Source organism: Anguilla anguilla, chromosome 1 (genome assembly GCF_013347855.1).
Source record: "Anguilla anguilla isolate fAngAng1 chromosome 1, fAngAng1.pri, whole genome shotgun sequence".
Taxonomy (NCBI): Eukaryota; Metazoa; Chordata; class Actinopteri; order Anguilliformes; family Anguillidae; genus Anguilla; species Anguilla anguilla.
Genome location: NC_049201.1, coordinates 10,656,848 through 10,678,526, shown reverse-complemented (window position 1 = coordinate 10,678,526; position 21,679 = coordinate 10,656,848). Strand labels below are relative to the sequence as shown.

The 21,679-nt window shown below is 38.3% G+C and overlaps 1 protein-coding gene across 3 annotated transcripts; it reads left to right on the top strand.

Annotated features, from left to right (window-relative positions):
* The first annotated feature begins 5,152 nt into the window (after positions 1–5,152).
* Positions 5,153–21,622, top strand: LOC118220950 (B2 bradykinin receptor-like). 3 transcript variants are annotated; one of them, XM_035405453.1, is made up of 4 exons: positions 5,153–5,237; positions 14,979–15,465; positions 16,510–16,599; positions 19,346–21,622. In XM_035405453.1, exon 4 carries the CDS (start codon positions 19,353–19,355, stop codon positions 20,406–20,408), a length of 1,056 nt encoding a protein of 351 aa, XP_035261344.1. In that variant the 5' UTR covers positions 5,153–5,237; positions 14,979–15,465; positions 16,510–16,599; positions 19,346–19,352; the 3' UTR covers positions 20,409–21,622. The 3 variants fall into 3 exon arrangements, with proteins under 3 accessions (XP_035261344.1, XP_035261335.1, XP_035261353.1); XM_035405444.1 differs by having other exon boundaries at positions 16,491–16,599; XM_035405462.1 differs by lacking the exons at positions 5,153–5,237; positions 14,979–15,465 and having other exon boundaries at positions 16,401–16,603.
* The last annotated feature ends 57 nt before the right edge of the window (positions 21,623–21,679 follow it).

The window sequence follows — 21,679 nt, the reverse complement described above, 5'->3', positions numbered from 1 at the left end:
GTAAGGCCTAGCATGTGAATGGTTAAGATCAGGCATTTTTGGAACAGTTGTCTGACAGAATCTGATCCAGTTCTTCAATAATGGGAGTGACTTCCCCTCATCTTCCTCCTACAGCACAACCAGACGAAGAACTTTTTGAGTGTCGTCCGACTTTGAGGCTAACTTCCTTTTAATCGCAGCTTGGTTTTTACTGTGCTGCTTTGGCCACATGTTCCGGCTGCGGCTGATTACTGAAGATGGCGTATCTCCCGAGCGAGATTGATGCAGGAGCATAAGGCGCCATCGCTCACCCTGACATGGTCGCAGATTGCACATCCAACTCCTGAATGCAGCCAATTGACGTTCTCTCTCTTCGCCAACGACCCAGACCTGTGAAAAGTCACCTCGTTTACTTTCCTCTCTAACACATTTCACTGCTCAGTCTTCTCTCTGTTGGTATTCGTATCATAGCTTCGATGGTAACTGCCTTTCCTCAGTACCTTTTCATTATCGTCGTTAATTTGATTCATGTTTAGCGTCATTTAGTTTTTGATCAATATATGGTACAATTTGAGCACCGGGTTCACGTTTAAAGCACCATCCATTCTGTATTAATCTTACATCTTATATGGGTCTACAGTGCTTCCTTGAATCTACATTCTCTACTGTACATAAAGTGTTTAATTTCCCTGGGCCTGGAATAAAGTAGAGTGCACAAGTGGGACTGCTTATTGTACAGTGCAGTTTGAAGTGATGCAAGTTAGCTCACTTTAGCTCAAACGCAATGGATAGACATTTCATTTCATAGTACTAATTAATATATCTTAACTGTCAAAAATGCTATATCACCTGTAGAAGGTTCTGCACATTGCTGAAATTAAACAATACTGTTAATCTGTATCGGTGTAAGCATCATTGGGTCTCAGGTAGCGGAGTATTCCAAAAGGCAACCTTTCCTATAAGAAGACACCGTCAAAAATAATACAGTTACCTCTCCGACAAAGGCGCTCATTATCACTCATCCCAGTCACATAAGCATTTCAAGTGAGATTCTGCTAAACAAATCAGATTTGTGCCTTAAGGGCATATATTCTTCTCTGACAGGGTTTTTTTTTTACTGTTTTTTTTTTTACATTTGAGTGCAGGCTAAGTTCACGTCTGACAGTTCCGGAGATTGCCAGTGCCTCAGATGTCTCAGAGGATACACTGTGGAGGTCTTCTCCTGTCTAATCCCACCTGACAGCCCGGCCTTGAGGTGTTGAATATGCTAATATGTGCCAACCATTTGGACACACACGTCAAAACGTGTCTAGCAGGTTCTCCATGCCCTTTCTGAGCAAGTCTGGTACATTTCACAAAGCATTAAAACCTTTATTGCATATTACCCCATATAAACGCAAGAACAATGCTTTTTTCCCCCTCATGAAGCACTTTACAGTCAGATGTTTTTTTTGCCTCTTACACATAAATAAATGAACCTTAACTATTTCATTTTAATTTTGAAGGCGTCTTTGAAAGATGGGGATAACCAAGCATGTCATCACCTGTGGAAAAGAGGTATGGCAGAAAGCCACCGCTGATGGGGATGTCGCATGTCAGGTGCAATTCTGTGTATGAATGTGTATGAGTACTGAAAACAATACTGTATGATAGTTTTCCTACTGTAAATGAGAACATAAAGATTAAACACCACCCATCCTAAGAGTGATACTGTGGAGGTGCACAACATACGAAAGCAGTACACTCCTCACCTACCCCCATGTATACAAGTTAGCAACATAGCTGTGCAGAGGCATGGGGGGGGGGGGATAAGATTAGGCCTATATTGCACAGTCAAAAGTCTAAAATATAAATATTCCTATCCAAGCAATCTCCAGCTGTTGAAATTGTTCACAAATTAATGTATAAATGTGTTAATCACTCTGTCAGAAGCTTTAAATGTTAACTTATCAGTTATCCCATGTTTTTAAGTATTTCATTTTACTTTCTTAGTATTTTCCTATTGTTTTACCAGTGGTAATTACACAATTAAATGCAATTTTACCACATATTCACCTGATATATTCCTATTAATTAGGAGGCTGCAAAGAGGCGATGCCAAGTTTCCATTAAATATTTGCTGTCTAAAGCAATTTCCACATAGAAACATAAACATAGAAATATACAAGTGCTGAATTCTGCTCTCATTTGCTTTTATGGATTTATTCATTCTCCAGTCCCCTGTACTGCACTGTGGCATCTGGATGATGAATGTTATTGCAGTTAATTGCTTGAATGCTCACTGATACTGGTCAGGTTGGATGGTAAACCACTGCTCCATAGCCCCTGTACACTGACAGGTCTCGATAATTCAATTTCACAGATTATTATAGATCCATAACATTTGACTTTTGAGGGCATTATTCAAATTATTCTAAGCTGACATTTTTAAGGGAGTTTTCTTTGCAGCATGACACAGTGTGTTTGAGAAATCTCCGATATTCATTAAAAAGTAGCTAAGAGCAATGCATTAAGTTGTTGCAAATATCAATATAATGCACTGCTACAATTAGTCACGAAGTTGTTGCGTGTTAAATTATTTCTATTTTTGTGTGAGGTAGTTGAATGTAATTCTGCCAGGCACCAGGTTAAATGTTATCTGTCACTGGAGTAGCCAATAGAATAACAAATGTGTTTAGAAGAGAGCAAAATTTATGACAAGGTGTCCCACCAACACAGATAAATGTTGAGTTTCCACCTGAGCCCACAGTCAAACAATCAGATCCAAAATCCAATGCCAAGGGAGCGCTTATTTCAAATTTGATCTTGAAGCAGTTGCTTGTTTTTTCAATAAATCAGCAATGCCCCCTTTCTAGCAGTGAGACTATGAATCTTCCCTTGATTCCTCATTTCAGCCGTATGGATTATGGATGGAAACATGACGCAAAAGGGACATCTTCCCCAGTCACAAAGGGCCAGGGGTTGTCTGATGGACGATCTTCATGCAGGTCATATCCCCCCTCACCGTAGGGATCGTTATTTATTAATCCTGTGGGAGGAATTGCATCACGTCTGTCCCCCTTTTGCAGACAAACTTGCCAGTCTGAGTGGAAGAGGAAGCAAAACACACTCGTGTTTTACAGCGTTCACCGGCAACGTGACACGCTGACGACGGCAATTACAAACTGCATGCTTACATCGTCTCCTCAGTCCTGCATCCATTATAATTAATTCCCAAACTGTTCGTTATCGAAGTGTGAGGGAGATTTGTGGTGAAGACTATTGGTCATTACTGCCTGTGTGTGTGTGTGTGTGTGTGTGTGTGTATCGGAGGTAGGCTTTGTTGTCCGTTAAATGTAACGTTTAATCTCAGCGCCCACAATTTAACGACTGGCTGCTCACATTAGAGCAGTTTATTACACCGTTAACCTGTGTCATTTCCACTTCCCATTAACTGTCTGCAAATACAGCTGTTCAGCAATTATCAGAAAAGGAATAGCTGTAGAGATGCACACGTTGTGATGCATGTTGTCATGTGAAAAGTGTGATGTTCCTAAATTTTATCTTCATAACACCAACACTCTGATACAGTTTTAATGTCTGTTGCTTTCCCAGTTACATAAATTGAGTACATTTGACAGTTTGATTTTATTAAACATATCTTATATATGTTTCAAATGATAACCGTCTGTACCAGTAGAGGGCACTTGGTCATAAGTAATGCTGAGTCATAGATGAAAGGAATGCATGCAACAACCTGTGTCTTTCTAACCTTCATTCTCAGGAGTCAAAATCTTCATTCACATTCATGATATACTCATGAAACGTTGGTGGACAATTACTTTGCTATGAATTATGTTATTTTAATACTTTTCTGGTGTTGAACACACAAGAACAGATTAAAAAAATATGATAAGTGCATATAAAATCAATTAAATGCAATTTATTAATATATGAGAGTAGGTATAGCACCAGTTCTCTTAGCAGACTATGAGAAGCAACAACAAAAACATCCAGAGTTTGCAATATAAATTATGAAACGTTTTGCCTTTCTGAAAGGTTTTATGTGCTGACTTGTCCTGTCCAATCAAAACTAAATTAAAACGATGTGATTTGCTGGGCTTCCACCACACGCTATGTCTCCTGTTGGGGTTTGGGATTACCTGGTCTGCCCCCAAAGTTTCCTCTACATTAACATTTCCTGTGTGGAGGGAATAACATCCAGGGGCAGGAAAAGGAAAGCTGCCCCTGAACATGTTTCAACTTGCCAAAGGTGTGTGTGGGTTTGTTCAAGGGTATAACTTTAGTTTGAATGTTGCTTTTTTGCCTTTAATTCAATAGAACTTTGTTAGAAATAGAGCATGCTCAAATTGCATTAGGAAAATAAAATGGCGACCACATCTCAGTTTTTATTTCTTTAAAGTTTGTTTAGGTACAATGTGATGCAAGGTTGAATCTTTGATGAGCGCATGTTGTCACTGAAATTATGTAATGGTGAAGGAGTGCTGGGCATCAACACAACGAACAAGGATGAGAATCCTGATCCCAGTGCATTCCAGAATCTGTATACATTGTTGCACTTTGTTTCTCCCAGCATTTGGCAATAGGCTATCGTTAAAAATCCTAAACAAGGGAAAGTCACCAAATCCGTGGCACCTGCGACTTCTGTGACAAACACCCAGCCTTACTATGTAGGCCTATATCCCAATCATATCATGATATTCCCATCTTTATGAAATTATCTGTTTAATTAATCAGATCACATCAAAACTAAATGTATTCTAAGTGCATCAGCTATCACCATGATTCTGTATAGATTTGCATTTAGGCATAAAAGCTAATGCTCTGTAACTTGTATTTAAAAAATTCCTTTATCATTGGTTAAACAGTAGAGTTTGTAACTAAACAATATGATTTTTCATGATCTTACAGGAAAGTAAGATTTCTGTCTTAAAGAAGATTGCCACACAAAAAAAATTATCATTCAGAGCAAGAACAAATATTTTTGATGTTAGACAAATGGTGACTTACAGTAGCTGACTGTGCCCAGCAGTGCCTGTCTTGGAATCTGCTAGACACATGGACATACACTGCAAAGGTTGGGGGGCAACTGATTAAATAAATGGAAAATGAGAAGCAAGAGATTAATCATTTTCAGTTGTGTAACAGCATGCCTCTGTAATGATACGTGCCTCCAAGCCCCCGTGTCGTGTTTATCATAGTTTACAAGACTTTGACCCTGCGGTTAACAGTCATAGACAGTCTGCTCTGGAGAATGTGTAAGTAAAACTTTCATGATAATTATCATTTTGTTTACTTGTCTGAAATGTAAATTTCCAAAAAATAAAAATAAAACTTACCGGCTCATTTGAAAACGTATTTAAACTGAAAGCATAAAACATTTAGTGCTGGATAATGTATTTTCATGCAGAGTAATGCAGATGCACTCTTCCTCAGAAATATATTAATTCTGTCAAATAAATTCTTAGCTTTGTGAGAAAGCAAACATTTTTTTTCAGCACTTCAGATAAAAGTCAGCGGATGTGCCAATGGGTCGTCATGGAAACCCATCTCAGAAACAAATAAATTCACTAATGCTTCAATTAACATGAAATGGAAACATTTCGACAGGGTTATTATCTACCTGACAATACAACCGACTTTCAAAGCTCATGAACTCCATTTTGAGGTGGTCATGGAGTGAAGTCCTGTGGTATTACAGGGCTTACCATACAGCATCATATACTTTCTCTCTCCAGCTACTGTCTGTTTTGCTGTCTGCACTGTGTGTATTTGTCACATCACAACTTTTTTCCTTGGCAAGTGAAATCATTATTTTTAGAATTGGATGACAGCCTACCAAAGCAGTGTCTGCTACAAGTATTTACCACATTCCGACAGACTGCCCTTACAACTGAATTAGTGGTTAGTGGTCTGGCCCAAAGATCTTCAGTGGTGAAGACTGGAAAACTAGGGGTTGATGTGTTTCAGCTAAACAGGAGACAGGCAGCACTAGAAATGAAAGTGTTTAGACCTACGTAGCAGACACAAAACATTGTGATTCACGCTGTCCAGACATCAGCCCCCACAAAGCACACCCTTTTTGATGGGTTATGAAATAACCATCCACCACACTGGAAAAAATATTTCATAGCAAATCCAAGTTTTAACCAGTTTTACTATAGTTTTACAAGTGCATTTACAAGTACAGTTTTACTGTACCACTGAGTGTTTTGCCAACATTCAAATTCATAAAAAACTATTTTTTTGTTACTCTGCCTCTGTCCCCCTCTGGGTAGGGGACATTTTATTTCAGCATCATCTCAAATACTATTGGCACTGCTGTCTGTAGCTCATGGTCAAACAACTAAGCAGACATGCTCCCCATAATGAAGTTAATTTTTTCTTTAAAGATAATAAATAGAGAATTGGCACTATGTAGTTAAATTTGTAAAACAGACCAAAAGTCTCTACTAAAAGCCTGCAAAGTCTCTTAAATAATTATAAAACCATTTTTAAGTCGATTTTATGACTTTAGATTTTTATATATATATATATATAAAACTCTTTCATTTTAACGGCAGGGCATTTGAGTTTAATTCTAAATATTATTCATGCAAAGTGTTGGCATTCTGGGATTCTGTATATTCAGGTTACGACCTAACATAGAGAAGAATATAAATGAAAATAGTCTCGCAATAACCTCATAAGTACACCACAATGATGCTGTCTGCCACCATTATTGTCTCTGATCGTCTGAAACGTGAAAATTGGTTTTTTGTAGCTTCATATTTTCCTGATGAACTAACCACAGCTTGAACAGGCACTTTCATTGAACGCAGCTTTAAAATAATTGTTCCAAGACAACAAAATCTGTTGACTAGACTGCAATTATATGCAAAAGCATGCAAACTTTTACACATTTCAAGAAAGTGTATAAATCCTTGTATCTGTCTGGCAATGTGCATAACAACACAATTAACTTGTTATATAACTTGTAATATGGTAGTATAATTGTAGTATTTTTATTTTTATTTTAGTAAATTAGTTATTGTATGTAACATTAATAAACTTGTGATTTATTTACTCATTCATAGATTCACTCCACATTCAGAAGTAAAGATTTTTACAATTTTGATTCTGATCTGAGCCAGGAGATTCACCTGGCATTCAATGAGAATGCTGAAAGATTTTTGAACACTGGTAAAGGCATCTTTGGCCAAGCTAATCAGAATGAAATCCGATATCTCATTTCAGGTATTGATTTCAAGATGTTATATAAATCATGTTCTTCATACCAGGTTTGAGATTTAACATTTACGACTTAGTTGAGCTCCTGTGTATTTGACTCCCGTAACAGGCAGAGTCAGTCACAGGATCACTTAAAGTGAGTTATCTGCAAACTCTTGGGTTTGTCACTGAGGAGGGTGTTTCTCACTTGTGGCACAAAGTGTGAGCAATTTCTCACATCTTTCCGAACATCAAAGGATTTTCCGGAATCGGCCAGCCTTTTCATTATCAGTAAATGTTATGTTTACTATAAACAGTCATGTGTGTACAAGATATTTGCACAATCCACTGAGGAACAAACTTCAGGAAAACTACCACTTTGTAGTCTTTCATCAGTTTATTTATTGACATTGAACGGCAAACAAGATGAACATATTTCCTGTTTCATTTTGATATCACACGCACGTAAAAGGTGCAGCACTTTAAGTGGACTCTCCATTAAGCTTTAATTTGATCAAGCAGGCGTATACTGACTGTTTGCTCAGCTAAATTCATCACTTATGCATTATAACATTTTATCTGCGCATAGCCATCTGCCACCTGATAAATGACCTTTCATAATTCTGGGAAACACAAGGCTTTAATGTTTTAAGTTAAAAGCTAGGCCCTCACATTTTGAAATGGATCTTTTAAAATGATCCTTTTTTGTATTTACAGTAGACCATATGAAAGATGAGAACATACCATACAGAACCTCTTGTGTGAGATTAAATCATATGCCGAGTGTTTTCCACGGACGAATGATCCTGAACATCCATTGAACATCGATCGAGGCCAGTTTCTAGGCTGAACTGATATTTGCCTGCCTGACTAACTACAGGGCTAGGAGGGAGATCCTCAGAATAGTTTTACAAGTTTCCTGGTGTTTTTCTACAGTGCACTTATGTGTGTGTGTAGGTGTGTGTGTGTGTGCGTGTGTGTGTGTGGTGTGTGCGTGTGTTTGTTTGTGTGTGTGTGTGTGTATGTGTGTGGAATGTGTATGGTGTATGTGTATGGAATGTGTGCATTGTATGTGTGTGTGTGTGGTCTGAGGTGTGTGTACGTATGTGTGTGTATGATGTGTGCGTGTGTGGTCTGTGGTGTGTATGTGTGTGTGTGTATGTGTGTGTGTGGTCTGTGGTCTGTGTATGTGTGTGTGTGTGTGTGTGTGTGGTCTATGGTGTGTGTGTGTGGGTGTGTGTGTGGGTGTGATCTGTGGTGTGTGTGTGTGTGTGTGTGAGTGAATGTGTAGATGTTGGGGGAGTCGCTTGCATACTTCTTTGCATTCTGCATGCCAGAGTTCATAGTTCAGAAACAGAAACGATTTATTTATTTTTTTACATAACCACATTTTTGCGTTAATCACCCCTGACCTACTGTTCCATAACATGATGCTGTTTTCCCACCGTGACTGTTTAACACTTTTTTATAGCACCAGAAACTAAAGGATGAAATATGGAAGGAACTAGCAGGCAAACAGTTGGCCTAAAGGCATGGAATAAACCTCTCCATGCTTGGCTTTTCATAGCTTTGACCCTTTTTATTGTGAACATTTGTCCTATCGTTGTTATCTTTGCTCTCTCTTTCACCCCAGTGAAAACAGTGTTTTTCAGGTCTTGATTTACACTTACTGAGCTACTGGCAGGTGGAGCGGATGCACATTTAAAAAGAGTGACGTTCACTGACCCCAAATGCTGTTGCTTCCCGTCACAGCTGAAAAATAACTGTTGAGCTCAAGTTGCCATAGAAACCGCCTGCATAATTGGCCTGGAGTTAGGAGGTATGTAATTATTCTGAAAGTTTCAAAGAAATCCGGCATTGGATGTAATTTATCTCTGTGCTTTATAAAAGAGCAAATGTGCTGCTTTATTTTTGTGAAGATATAAGTCGTCTCCTGAATAGAATCAGTTCTCTTCATTTAAATTCTTCGGTAATTCTGTTATGCTGTGATTTGATTGCTAATAGCAGTGGGCAGCCTTTCTCTGCCATGCCCACATAATTGAATGGAGTCCAAGACAGACAAGCAGCCAGGTTGCTGAATGGCATAGCTATCATGTGTGCTATGTCAGGGGATTTTTTTTCTATAAATGGATTTTTCATTAAAACGGATACAAAAAATGAAATATACTTTCACCAGTTTGATCATCTTGCTAACACTGTATCACAATTGTATGAATCTCCTGCCCAGTATCTGATGTATACTTCTGAATTACAGTTGTATAAAAGTGAACAAACTGAATGTAACAAAACATTTATATGATCTAGCCATTCAAAAATTTCTGCATGCATGTCCTCTAACAGAGAGGCTAAAATTGGAACAAATTTATTGTTCATATACTTCCAGAATGACCTACCAATATACCCGCCCGAAATGTCCCTGTTTCAGAAATCTCTATAGGTTAATGCGGTCGACTTGGGTATTGTACAGTTTCCTGTACTGGCACTCATTTGCAAAATAACTAATTTCTCTACATTTAATGAATATATTTTATGTGAATACAACACATTTCAATCGCTTATTCATTAATTGATCTTGGATGTAGAGTTTATTTCTGTTGTGATGTCCCATTTGTGATGGAAACATATTCAGATGGTCATGCAAAAGAGATGTGACTGTCTTATCTGGTTTGCTTTGTTTCTGCACTGAATTCAGATTAAGAGCAGCTGTCATAAAATGAGGCAACGGGTTCCATTAAATATAACCAGCAAAGCTTGGTGTTGATTTAGTTAGCTGAAGAGAGGGAATGGGAAAGAGAAAATGCATTATTAGGACTCAGGAGTAAATACCCCTGCTCCTGGAGTGGCAGACATGGCCCCAGTATTTGTTCCATTCAAATCTATAACAGCATAACTCCATTAATTATTAAGCTAAATGGATGCAGGTGACCATGCATTCGAGGTACTCAGCAGTTCGTCGTCCAGGCTCTGAATACCCAGGCTTTTAATGATCTATCAAACCCTTGTGATCAAGCTCAAATGGAACATGTGGCACTCCTTGTGGCTCGGAGGAAACAGGCCAATCAGCAAAAGGAAGAGATGTCCAGGAAGAAAAGAGGAGGTTAGGATGGGGGCAGTGGCTAGAAAATGTACAGGACTGACATGAGGACCCAAGACCACCCAGCTGCAGCTTTGCATGGGCAGATGTCTGAAAACGCCACAGGAGTGGTTTTATCATTTTTAAAGCTGCATGAGGAATTTTAAATAAAGTACGGTTATGTCTTGACCGCATTACTAGAGCTTTTGATTTACATACCTTTGTATTCACATGGATTTGAATGAACATTTGCTCTAAACAGACCTGCATTAATCTAGTACATTAGTCACGTATGCTGTAATGGGAGATACATCTAGGTCTGTTTTAATGGATTTAATCCCAGTGCTAATTTATGAGCCTGTTCCAAGTACTGTCTGTTTTTTTATGGGGTTTGTGAGAGCTTAGAAACTTTTTACACGCAAAGGATTCAACAGCTGGGTTCTTAGTCACAGATACTGTTTCTTTCTAGTCAGTTAAATGTCTGTAGATGATCTCATTTTTTGACCTTGCAGTTATTTCAGGTGAAATGAAACTTTCATTGTAGTTGAACGCAAATTCACTAAAAGAGATCTACTTTAATGCATGGTGAATATTCAATGCAGTGCACTCCTTTTCTGAATCAGAAAATATTTTTTATTACCATTTTCATCAAAAATATAAAAGGTCAATGGTCATGACACACAATGACGCACATATGGCTTCTAAATGTTAAATAATACTGATGAGTAAGTCTGGTGTCTTTCACTGAGTGAACAATCCATAAAAAAATATTCAAAAGACTGTGTAAGGAACAGACTGACAGACAACAGGCATCATGGCATACCCCATCAGCTGAAAGTAGCTTAAGGCTCAGAAAAACTATGGTGTATCTGGAGTAGAACATGTTCACCTTACATATTTAAAGCGGCGTTCAGACATGTGTCTGTAATCATTGCTAAAACAGGAGGAAAAAAACCTTTGAAGTTTACATAACCATTCATTTTATTACAAGTTATATCTGAACTGTCAAAAGTATAATCCTCCTTATTTATCTTATCTCAAATTGGTCAGAGTTAGAGTAACCCTTGTTTACAAATTATAATGTGTTCTGGGTCTGTTTAGTTTCTGCCTTGTCACTAAATTACTTTCTCTCATATGTTACTGATCTAAGATCAAAACCAGTCAGAGGGCACAGAGTTAAGTATGAGTGCATCTGTGAGAAATTGCATTATCCTCCATCAGTTCATTGGCACTCATGTTAGGTCTTTTTATCAAATCAAATTTTTTGGATAACTTGGAGCAGAGATTTTTTTTCCTTTTTTCTTTGACCTTAGGCTCAATCTTTCAATATGATGCAATGGAAAAAGGACTGCGCTTGATCTCAGTGGAGGATCATTGTTTTGGATTTGAAAAAATATGTTTTGTCAGGGTGCTCAGGAGCAAATCCACAGCCAAATAGGGATGAGCGTGCACAGCTCATTGGTTACTTAAAAATACCTCCAGGTGCTGGCATTAAATTGCTCTCAAAATGATATAGGGGCTCAGAGATCATCCTCACTAATCAAAGCTCTGTCCTCCTAAAACAGAACAGACATTTTGCATGGCAGCCGTGGGACATGAATCATCAGTAATGGTCAACTTACAAGCATGCGTCACTGTGAAACCAAGGCATAAACATTCTGCTGGTACTGTATTTTCGTACAAAAAAAGAACACAAAGGAATATGAATGATAAATTGTTCTATTTTACATGCAAAGCTGTAAAGCTGTAAAGAAAATAACAACAAAAAAACATTACTTGTATATGCGAGATACATGTACATGTACATAAAATACATGTCCTTCACAGAAGAGACTTAAAACTACTTGTCAGCCTATAAAAAATGGTACGGTTATGGTAGCGTCAGATGTTAACAGCTGAGGCAGATGTTCTAAAATATTTGTTTTGAAACTGTTGTGGGAGGTACTCCTACACTTGATGACTCGCACAACACTTCCTCTTCTCAAACACGCCATTTCAAAAGGAATCGCATGTGATGTACTCAGCTTCACCGACCCCAACTGAAATCTGAAACCATAAACAAACCATTTGAGTTGCTTATCCTCCCTCGGGACATATAAACCTTCTGGTGAAAAAAAAAGGATTTGTTTGCATGACAAAATCATATTTTTCCTAACAAACGTGTCACATAATTATTGACCACTCTGTGATCGATGCGATATCCCTTTTTCAGGCGGTCTCCTTCATTATGTCAGTTATGCTTGTCAAAATGTTTATTACAGCATTGATTTATATAATGATGCCATCCAGACCTGACAGTTTACCATTTTTTTGTATCAGTTGATCAATCTTTATGCTTGTTTGTCAGCAGCTCAGAAGGCCAGTGGCTGCCCAGCATTAGTTACAAACAATGGCCTGACATAAATAAGTCCTTATGTGGTTTTATTATCACTGTGATAATGGCTTATTTAAAATGGTTAGAGAGCCCTTTTAGCTTGTTCAATTTGGAAGCAGTCATCAGTTAGTTGGCTGCCAGTTTTGGAAGATGATAGATGATCTAAACTTGGGCAATGTTTATGAACTGTCAGCAACCAATATTGGGTACTGATGCATCGCCTATTACTGGTCTATTTTAATGTACCATTATTTGTCCAGCAAGGCAAACTAATATAACTACATTTAGCATGGGGCCACTATTGTGTGGAAACATATGCGCAATTATAAAGCATCCAATTTAGTTTCAGTGCTGGTAGTTGATATGGGGCCAACATTAGTTGGCCTCCAATGCATTAAGCATCTGTTGAGAAATTCACTGGAACACTCCCCATGCCAACATTGGCAGCTGACAGATTAGGGATTTTTGGTTGGTTACAGCACAGCCATAATATCCCCCAGTATCCCAGCCTAGAAGGCCATGTATACAGTGCAACACACAGATATTTATCTTTAAATCCATGTTATCATGTTGTGGTAAAATTGTGTCCTTTCACATTTTAATCTTTGGTGATGAGCAGAGCATTACCTGCCTACATGTGCTTTTTTGTTTTTGTTTGTTTTTTTATGTAGCTCACAGCTGTATTATTATTATTTTTTTGTTAGCTAACACATTTAAGATGACTGTCATCCTAAATATAAGTCTATGAAGTAAGAGACGTTCAATTTAGCAGCAGTCAGTTACTCAGTAGTCAACTAGCTTGATAACTATATAGCATTTTGTTTTCTGTTTAGCAACCACTACAAGCTATGTTAAGTGGCAAAAACATTGAAAATAGCAAGTGAGCGTCTGGTCGTGTGTGTCCAATATAGCTTAGATACTGTGCAGTCAGTGTTTTTCAGGTTCAGTAGTTTATACAGCTCTTGCTAGATTTAATTTTACTAATTGCATTATCCAAGGTGACTTGTATTGCTGAAATTTCACATACAATTTATGCAGACAGTTGAGCATTTGACCTTGCTTAAGGGTAAAAATAGAACCAATGCCAAATAATAATGGCCAGCTCTGCATCAAGGACAGGCAAATTTAATCAGCGTGCCAAACTAGAGATCTGTCTTAAAGGCCTGGATGACATAAAATTTCCTCTTAATGAATTCAGATAAAACTGAGATATTGGTAGTAAGTCCCAAATATAAAAGATTAATTCTTAAACTTGTCTTTAAATCTATCTCAGCCAATGCAGTTGTTAAAAAAAGACTTGGCATGACTAAGGATTCTGATCTTTCAGGCCCACATTAATTACATCACAAGTGACCTTCTCTGACCTGAGGAACATATCTAAATTGAGGACGATGTCCCTGCAGGATGCTGAAACAATGGTTCATGCCTTTGTAACCTCTCGGTTGGGTTACTGTGATGCTTTATTGTCTGGTTGCACTAATTCAGCCTTGAAATGTCTCCAAATTGTACAGCCTACAGCTGCCAGGGTACTTACAAGAACAAAGAAATGTGAGAATACCAGTCTGGTGCTTGCATCTCTTCATTGGATGCCTGTTAAATTTTAATTGACTATGAGATTCTACTCCTAATGTACGAGGTTTGGCTCCAGAATATCTTATCCTTTATTTACTTTATTTAGTTACTTATCCCTTATTACCCAAGATTGCTTCATTTACAAGGTTCTGGCAATTTGAAAATTCCAAGTACCTCTAAAATTACAATGGGAGGCACAGCCGAGTCCCTTAGCATGTCCATGCCTCATAACCTACTTCTTTAATCAGTCCTTTTGTTAAAATGTCTGGGAAGGGGAAATCAGGACCACAGATATGTTATGAGCAAAGCTAACTGTGTTGTTGTCCTGCCACTGCACGTGAATGCTCTGGTTTGCCGTTCTGTGCCTTGTTGGGGTACTGTCTGCTCAAGATCACGATCATGGTTATACACCCTTCCTTCTCATTTTTCAGATGTGCTCAGACAGCATAGCACACTGGGACGTTGCCATATTATGCTCAGGCCTCTACACATGCAGCAGTTAATCTCATAATTAGTGCCCAACCCATTTTTCTCTTCTCTATTTTCTTCCTGGGGGCTTCTGCCGCTTCCCCCAGCCCCCGAGTTTGCTGACCACTCGTCCCTCTCCTGGTCGTAAACCGGAGGCCTTGAAGCATACCTGCGCCCCTCTGAATTGCATATAACTCTACATCTCTCTGCTTGGACTATGTTTCCCGCAAGTCTACCTACCTCTGACTGTAGCCAGCCCAACCCATTTTATTGCATATATTTTTATTCTACCTGTTACAACAGGCCAGCCAGTGGAGGATGGGCTGCACATCTCTAGCCAGTTTTCCTCCTGAGATTTCTTCCCATTGGCAAGTAGTATCTTTTTTCCCACTGTGGAATTTTTTAACCTTAATTTCTTACTTTTTGAAGGTACAGGCATGTTTTTGCCCAATGTTATTTTGTATTTCTGCTGTAAAGTGTCTTTGCAACAATGTCTCTACAAATACAATTTGAATTGAATTGAATCTTAAAGCAACCAAGATTTATAGGACAAAGTCTGCACCCTATCATATAAGTTCTATTTTTCATTTTTTGTGTTGTGCGCTCTAATGGGTATGCTTATTCACAGTCTCTCAGCATATTGTCACTTTTTTTTCTTTTTACTGTCAGATCATCAGCCCGGTTGTCGAGCAGCACTGGTCACCCATAAACACTACGAACCACCATGAAGAGAAAGACAGCAAATGTTCCTTTTGAGGGTTTTCACTTGAAAGCCTCACTTTTTCTTCAGGTTGTGTTAAAGATTAACTATTGACATGTAGTTCAAGTCCTATAGAATGAAAAAAAGCATGTGGTATGGTACACATCATAAATTGCTAGGGCCCACACACAGAGATCACACAGAGAGGCAGAGATAAGTTAAATAAGTCTTTTACAGAGACTGTTAACAAGCAAAAACGAAACCACAAACAATGCAACACCAAAGGATAAAACTAGACACGGGGTGGCTAGCACCAAGGACTGACATGACCCAATGCTGGAAATTGAGAAAATCAAGGAAAACCAGAAGCTTAAATACACAGCAAACAACAAGCAGGGACAACGAGCAGACACATGTCGGGAATGTGGTAATGATCCAATTACTGCAACAATTAGCTAGGACGAGACACGAAGCACAGGGAATCACAGAGCACAGGCGAGACCTAACACCGGGAAACAAGTGGTGTGGGAACTGAGGCCGTGACAATAAATGATGTTACAGTTATGCTGCAAACGCTGTTTCGTTTACAGTGTGCGAGGTTAGAAAACTCTGGGGAGCTGGTAAACATACTACACGGATATACACTTATTTAGACTACACTGGTGAGTCTTTGAATATCCAAGCCTCTCAGAGGAGTAAGCTCAGAAGCAAAGTATGTTTTATCTTACATGTACGCAGACGCAGTAAGCCTCAGTCTCACAAGACATCCAGAAACAGCACTCTCTCTGAAACTTCATACACCCTGTGTTCAGTATAGATAAAGGTGTGGTTCCTTGGCAGACTGCCCCCAGGCATGCCCATGATGACCTGGTCGCTTCTGGCATTTTTCAGTTCTGCAACTCATGAAATGCTTGTTTTCTTAAGTGTGCGATGCCTACATGAACTGATATTCCTCAAAACAGATGAATACTGTGTAGTCCAATAGTATGAATATGATGTTTTTTGTTTTTTTAAATGAGCTATACAGAAGCAGCTGGGCAAAGAGGGCAGAAAACATTAGGGAAAGAAAGATGATGAATGGATGACATCACTTTAATTCCCTCCTCCTCTAACAGCCGTTGCTTTTCAACGCAGACTGTAGCAGAAGCAGAATCGCCGTGGCCGCACATCTGGGCTAAAGGGAACACAGCTGGATTTAGACGGGCATAGATTCAATCAAGCCAGGTAGGTAGGCTAAATTATTACAGTAAATAAACGGGAGGGAACATTTTTCACAACATTTTCTTCGCTTTATGAGACTATTGTAAATACTTTTACCTTGGCAGTGTATATCTGTAATCCAAAAAGGAATTGACATATTTTAAACAAAAAAAGTGAATAAATGATACATGACAATGGTCCATATTGTCAAAGAAAGGATTAATAGAACTAACATAAGAAATTCTGAAGCTTTGATAGGTGGTTTGTCATACATGTGGATATATAGACCACATGTTTTTAAAGCACCCAAAAATGAGGCATTAGTAAATGCATGTGCTTCAAAATACATTCACACGTGTGAAAGAGGTGGGTTACAGGTATTAAAATGTATATAATTGTTAAATATAGATCAGTGCATGTATTAAAATGGCAATACGTTTCTTTTAATCGACGAATGTGTTGTCAGAAATGTTCCGGTATGTTTTTGTGTTAAACTGGGTCAATATTGCAAGTTAATAGGCATATTTCTGGTTTAATTGAAATTAAATATATTTTACTGCTTGTTTGTTTTGTTTATCTAATGTATGAAGTCGCACATTTACCAACTTATTTGCATGAAGGTGGAGGTTGTGAAATATTTTTACAGCACATGTATTCCATATTAGTTTAGCGGTAACTATAATAATTAACAGTATAACAGTTATTGTACAATAATAATTGATACGTAAGCAGAGCCTCACTCTGTTTTTATGTGTAATTTTTACACTTTACCACCATTGATATAATGGTCACTGCCAATCATCCACAAATATACAAAAACAATTTGTCTTCAGGTAATTGATTTCCTTTCAGAAAATTCCTCTATTAAAGTACTAAATAATTCAAGAGAGAACATTATTCTGACTCTCAGCATGTACAGTAAAATCAAGCATGAGGTAGTGTACAAACTACCATTCAGAGTGATTCAGCAGTTTGCAGATTACACACTACTAACTCTTGATGATGGTAAATGTAATCATATAGCACCTGAAATGTTGAGCAATTGTAACTATTCTATATTATCGAGTAACTATAGTACATGTAAAAGTATAACCACACATAAAGAATATAGTCATGTTATCATAGGCAATTAGATCTTTTTGTCACAGCTTTTTTTCTGATCCATTAAATTGTGGCAGAAAATCAATGCCGCCATAATTGTTGCGAAACATTTTTTTCTGGAACAGTCAACGAAATCGGTTTAATTCCTGTAAATATTTAATAATTCAGGAGAAGACATCTTGGACGTCTGTGCAAATCCTCAGCAAAGTAAAAAGCAAATATTATGTATTGCATAAACAATAAGTTACTCAGTGTGCTGATTAGAGAGTTGGCAGAACTCCCATTAAATTAAATCATATACATACATATATCAGCATGCAGTAGGGTTGTTACAATGGCTTCCAATCAGCTTTACGTGAGGTTCAACAAAATCTAGAGTATGTTAATGAATTGAAGGTATTCTTCTCTTTCATATGGTATAAGTTTGAGAATATCTTCTGAAATAACAGCTAACATTTTGCACACAAATGAAATTCACTCACAGAAAACTAAACTTGGGGTCGCATTGTAAATCTACAGCTGAGACCAAAACCTGCATGAATTAATCAGATTACTTATTATTTTTTTATGCGAACTCATTTCAGTTCACTTACTGTAAGCTTTACCAGTACTTCCATAATTTGTCTACCATCCCTCGCCAGATCAAATTAAATGCTTTCTTCACATATTCACCTATTCCTTTCAGGTCAGATTAGAAGTGGGGGACATTTAAATATTGCTTTTTGGGAGAAAATCTAAATGGTAGGGCTAAAAATAATTGTGTGACAATAATACACAATGTTTTGACACTATGAGACATCAGGGTCTAAGGATGAGTCAGAGTAATTCAGCATGTGAGCCAATGGACACCGTGCTGCTGCAGTCTGCAAGCCGTCACATTGGATCGGAAATTCCCGGTGGCATCTTTAGTCATGCCTTTATAAAGTCACTCAAAAACATGTTCTAAAGGGGAAGCGCACCAACCGAGAAGTTTACTGCTGCAGTGAGACAGAAATAAAAACAGCCTCTTTAGTTCAGATTTACTCCTACAATTTCCTTCAGGTAATAATAATTTCATTGTTATAAAATGGCCTGTAGATACAAGTACATTTTGTGGGCAAGGCATAGGCCATGTTTTTAGTCTATTCCCATATCCAGTGTGATAAATTAAATTTTACTTCGAAATTGAAGTAGAAATTGAAGTTTTGCTGACAAAACAAACAGCACCAAAAGACAACACACGGTAGCTATATACCTGAAATTACCAAGTTCACCGAAGATGCACATATATGATTGCAAAGTTTCCAGGAAACAAATAGGGAACATAATTCATTCTGGTGTTTTTGCTGTCCTGGAATATTCAAATGCCTGAGGCATATTGACTTACTTATTTTCCAGTGTGCTTGGGGCTTATGAGTGGTGGTGTGGGACTGTACATGCAGTGGTGGGGGCGGGTGGCAGCATGGTGGGGGTGATGTATGCCCTACCATGCCAAAGGGCAAAATTTTGTTTTATTTTGCTGTGTTCTTCGTATTTATTCATGTTTTTATTTACTGGTACTTTATATGCAGTTTTTCTATCAGCTTTACATTATGCATTGTTCCACAGTATATCTCCATTTATTTAAAAGATACTGAATTCATATTTAAGTCAATGATTTTCATTTCATTTGAAAAACGTTTCTTCACAGCACCATCATGAGCTCCAACACCACAGAGACAGCTACTTTAGGCCTCACAACGGGTAACGCCACGGTCCACGAGGGCAGCCATGGCAACTGTAGCTCAGAGGCCTGGGATTGGCTGTACACCATGCAGCCGGTCTACATGCTGGTGATCTGCGTGCTGGGCATCGCTGGGAACGTCTTCGTCCTCTCCGTCTTCTGCCTGCACAAGAAGGCCTGCACGGTGGCGGAAATCTACTTGAGCAACCTGGCTGTTGCAGACTTGGTCTTCGTCTCCTGCCTACCCTTCTGGGCCATCAGCGTGTGGAATGAGTTTGACTGGCAGTTCGGGCAGGTGATGTGTCGCCTGGTCAACGTGGGCATCAAGGTCAACATGTACTGCAGCGTCTACAGCCTGGTCCTGGTGAGCTTCGATCGCTACGTGGCGTTGGTCCACACCATGTCCCATGGGCGAATGCGGAGGGCGTCCTACGCCAAGCTGAGCTGCCTGGCCATCTGGTGCCTGGGCATTCTCATGAGCATCCCAGTTGTCATTTTCAGGAAGGTAGAATACATAGAAGAATTTGATGTGGACGCCTGCATTCTGGATTACCCGTCGTTTGCGGTGGAGGTGGCCTGCGACCTGCTCCTGGTCCTTTTGGGGTTCCTCATACCTCTGTCGGTCATCTCCTACTGCACGTGTAAGATCATCCAGGCTTTGAAGAATCAGAACGTGAACAAGTTCAGCGCGGTGAGGACAGAGAAGAAGGCTACTCTCCTGGTGCTTTTCGTATTGCTGGCGTTCATGTTTTGTTGGATTCCGTTTCACCTCGTCACGTTTCTCGACGTTGTTGTTCGGGTCATGGGTCTCACCGAATGTGAACTGATCAATGGCCTTGAGATCAGCAACCAGGTGTTCACCTACCTGGCTTTTAGTAACAGCGTGTTGAATCCCATTTTATATGTGATTGTTGGAAAGAACTTCAGAAAGAAAGTTAAGGAGGTCTTTGAGCAAATATATCAGAAAAGAAAAAGAGTGACTGGATCAACTCGGTCAAATCTGTCATCAACACTGAAAACCATTATTTGAGCTGTTTTACAAATGAAATATGTGATTAGACACCTGTGGCCTCCATTTCACTTCTAGAAATTGAAGAATTAAGCTGATAATCAATTTTTCAATTGTTAAAATATATTAAATATTTATGATATTTATAATAGTTTATGTATATAATGTTCTTTCCATTTAATGTTTACTATTTATGTGTGATTCCATGCAAAAATGTACATCCTGTGTAATATGTAAAATGTTCTCACAGATCTGATTGCATATCAGAATGTTGAATGGCTTATTTATCAAACATATAATTGAATAGATGCTAACCCTGAAGCACCAACAGAAGCAGGCCCAGATAGTATGACAAATCATATGTTATTTAAAAAATGGAACTCTAAACAAAAACTAGCATTAAGGGAAAACAGCAACTAACTACAAAATGCCCCCCGCCCTTTAAGTTGACCTGTAGCATTCTAAGATTTACTTTCTAACATCTGTGTTATACAGTCATTGCTTCCAAATAGTACACCAGTATTGGGAGACCTAATGACTTATTCCCTCCCTCTTGTGTAATAATGGGGGAAAGCCTGTTGCCTAAATCTCTCTTTACTTGAGCAATACTATGACCAACTATTTGCTTTGCCTAGTGGGACTCTCAAAAACACTCAGGATCTAGGTTCTATTCCTTGGGGCATGTCACTACACCAAGACCTAGTGCTTAACCTGACCCAGGAAATACCCATGTTACAGAGTGCAACTCAAGTAAAATTTGTAAATGTTGAAGCAGTATTGAAAGACTTTTTAAAGTCAGCATGTGAACATAAGCAAAGATCAATACGTAACTGCTGATGTTCTTATGAAAATAAGCATTTATAAATGCATTTATAAAATGCATTTATAAATGTAGGCAGATGCTTTTTTTGAAATAGAAGATTTAAGGACATATGTTCTTTTTTATTTTATTTGAAATAAGAATAAAATAAGAACAACTCAGTATATATAACAAACTAGAAATTAAACATTGATGAAGACCAAGCAGTATTAATTAATTTGTTTGTGTATGTATATGTGTGTGGACATGTATTTTGTTAAGTGTATCATTTCAAGAGAAGCTATGTAATGTAAAGTATCATATGTGCTTTTTGTTGTTAAAACACATGCATTGTGTGTATATGTGTCATATGAAGCAAATGTACCATGCAGACATAGTCCATAAATTTTCCACAAATAAAATTAAGAGAACAGTGTTTTATTTTTGAAACCTTTCAGATTCAGATTTACTGAAGTAAACTTGATTAATGTGT

Coding starts and splice junctions, on each gene's coding strand:
- LOC118220950 (XM_035405453.1), top strand. CDS start 19,353: ATGAGCTCCAACACCACAGAGACAGCTACTTTAGGCCTCACAACGGGT.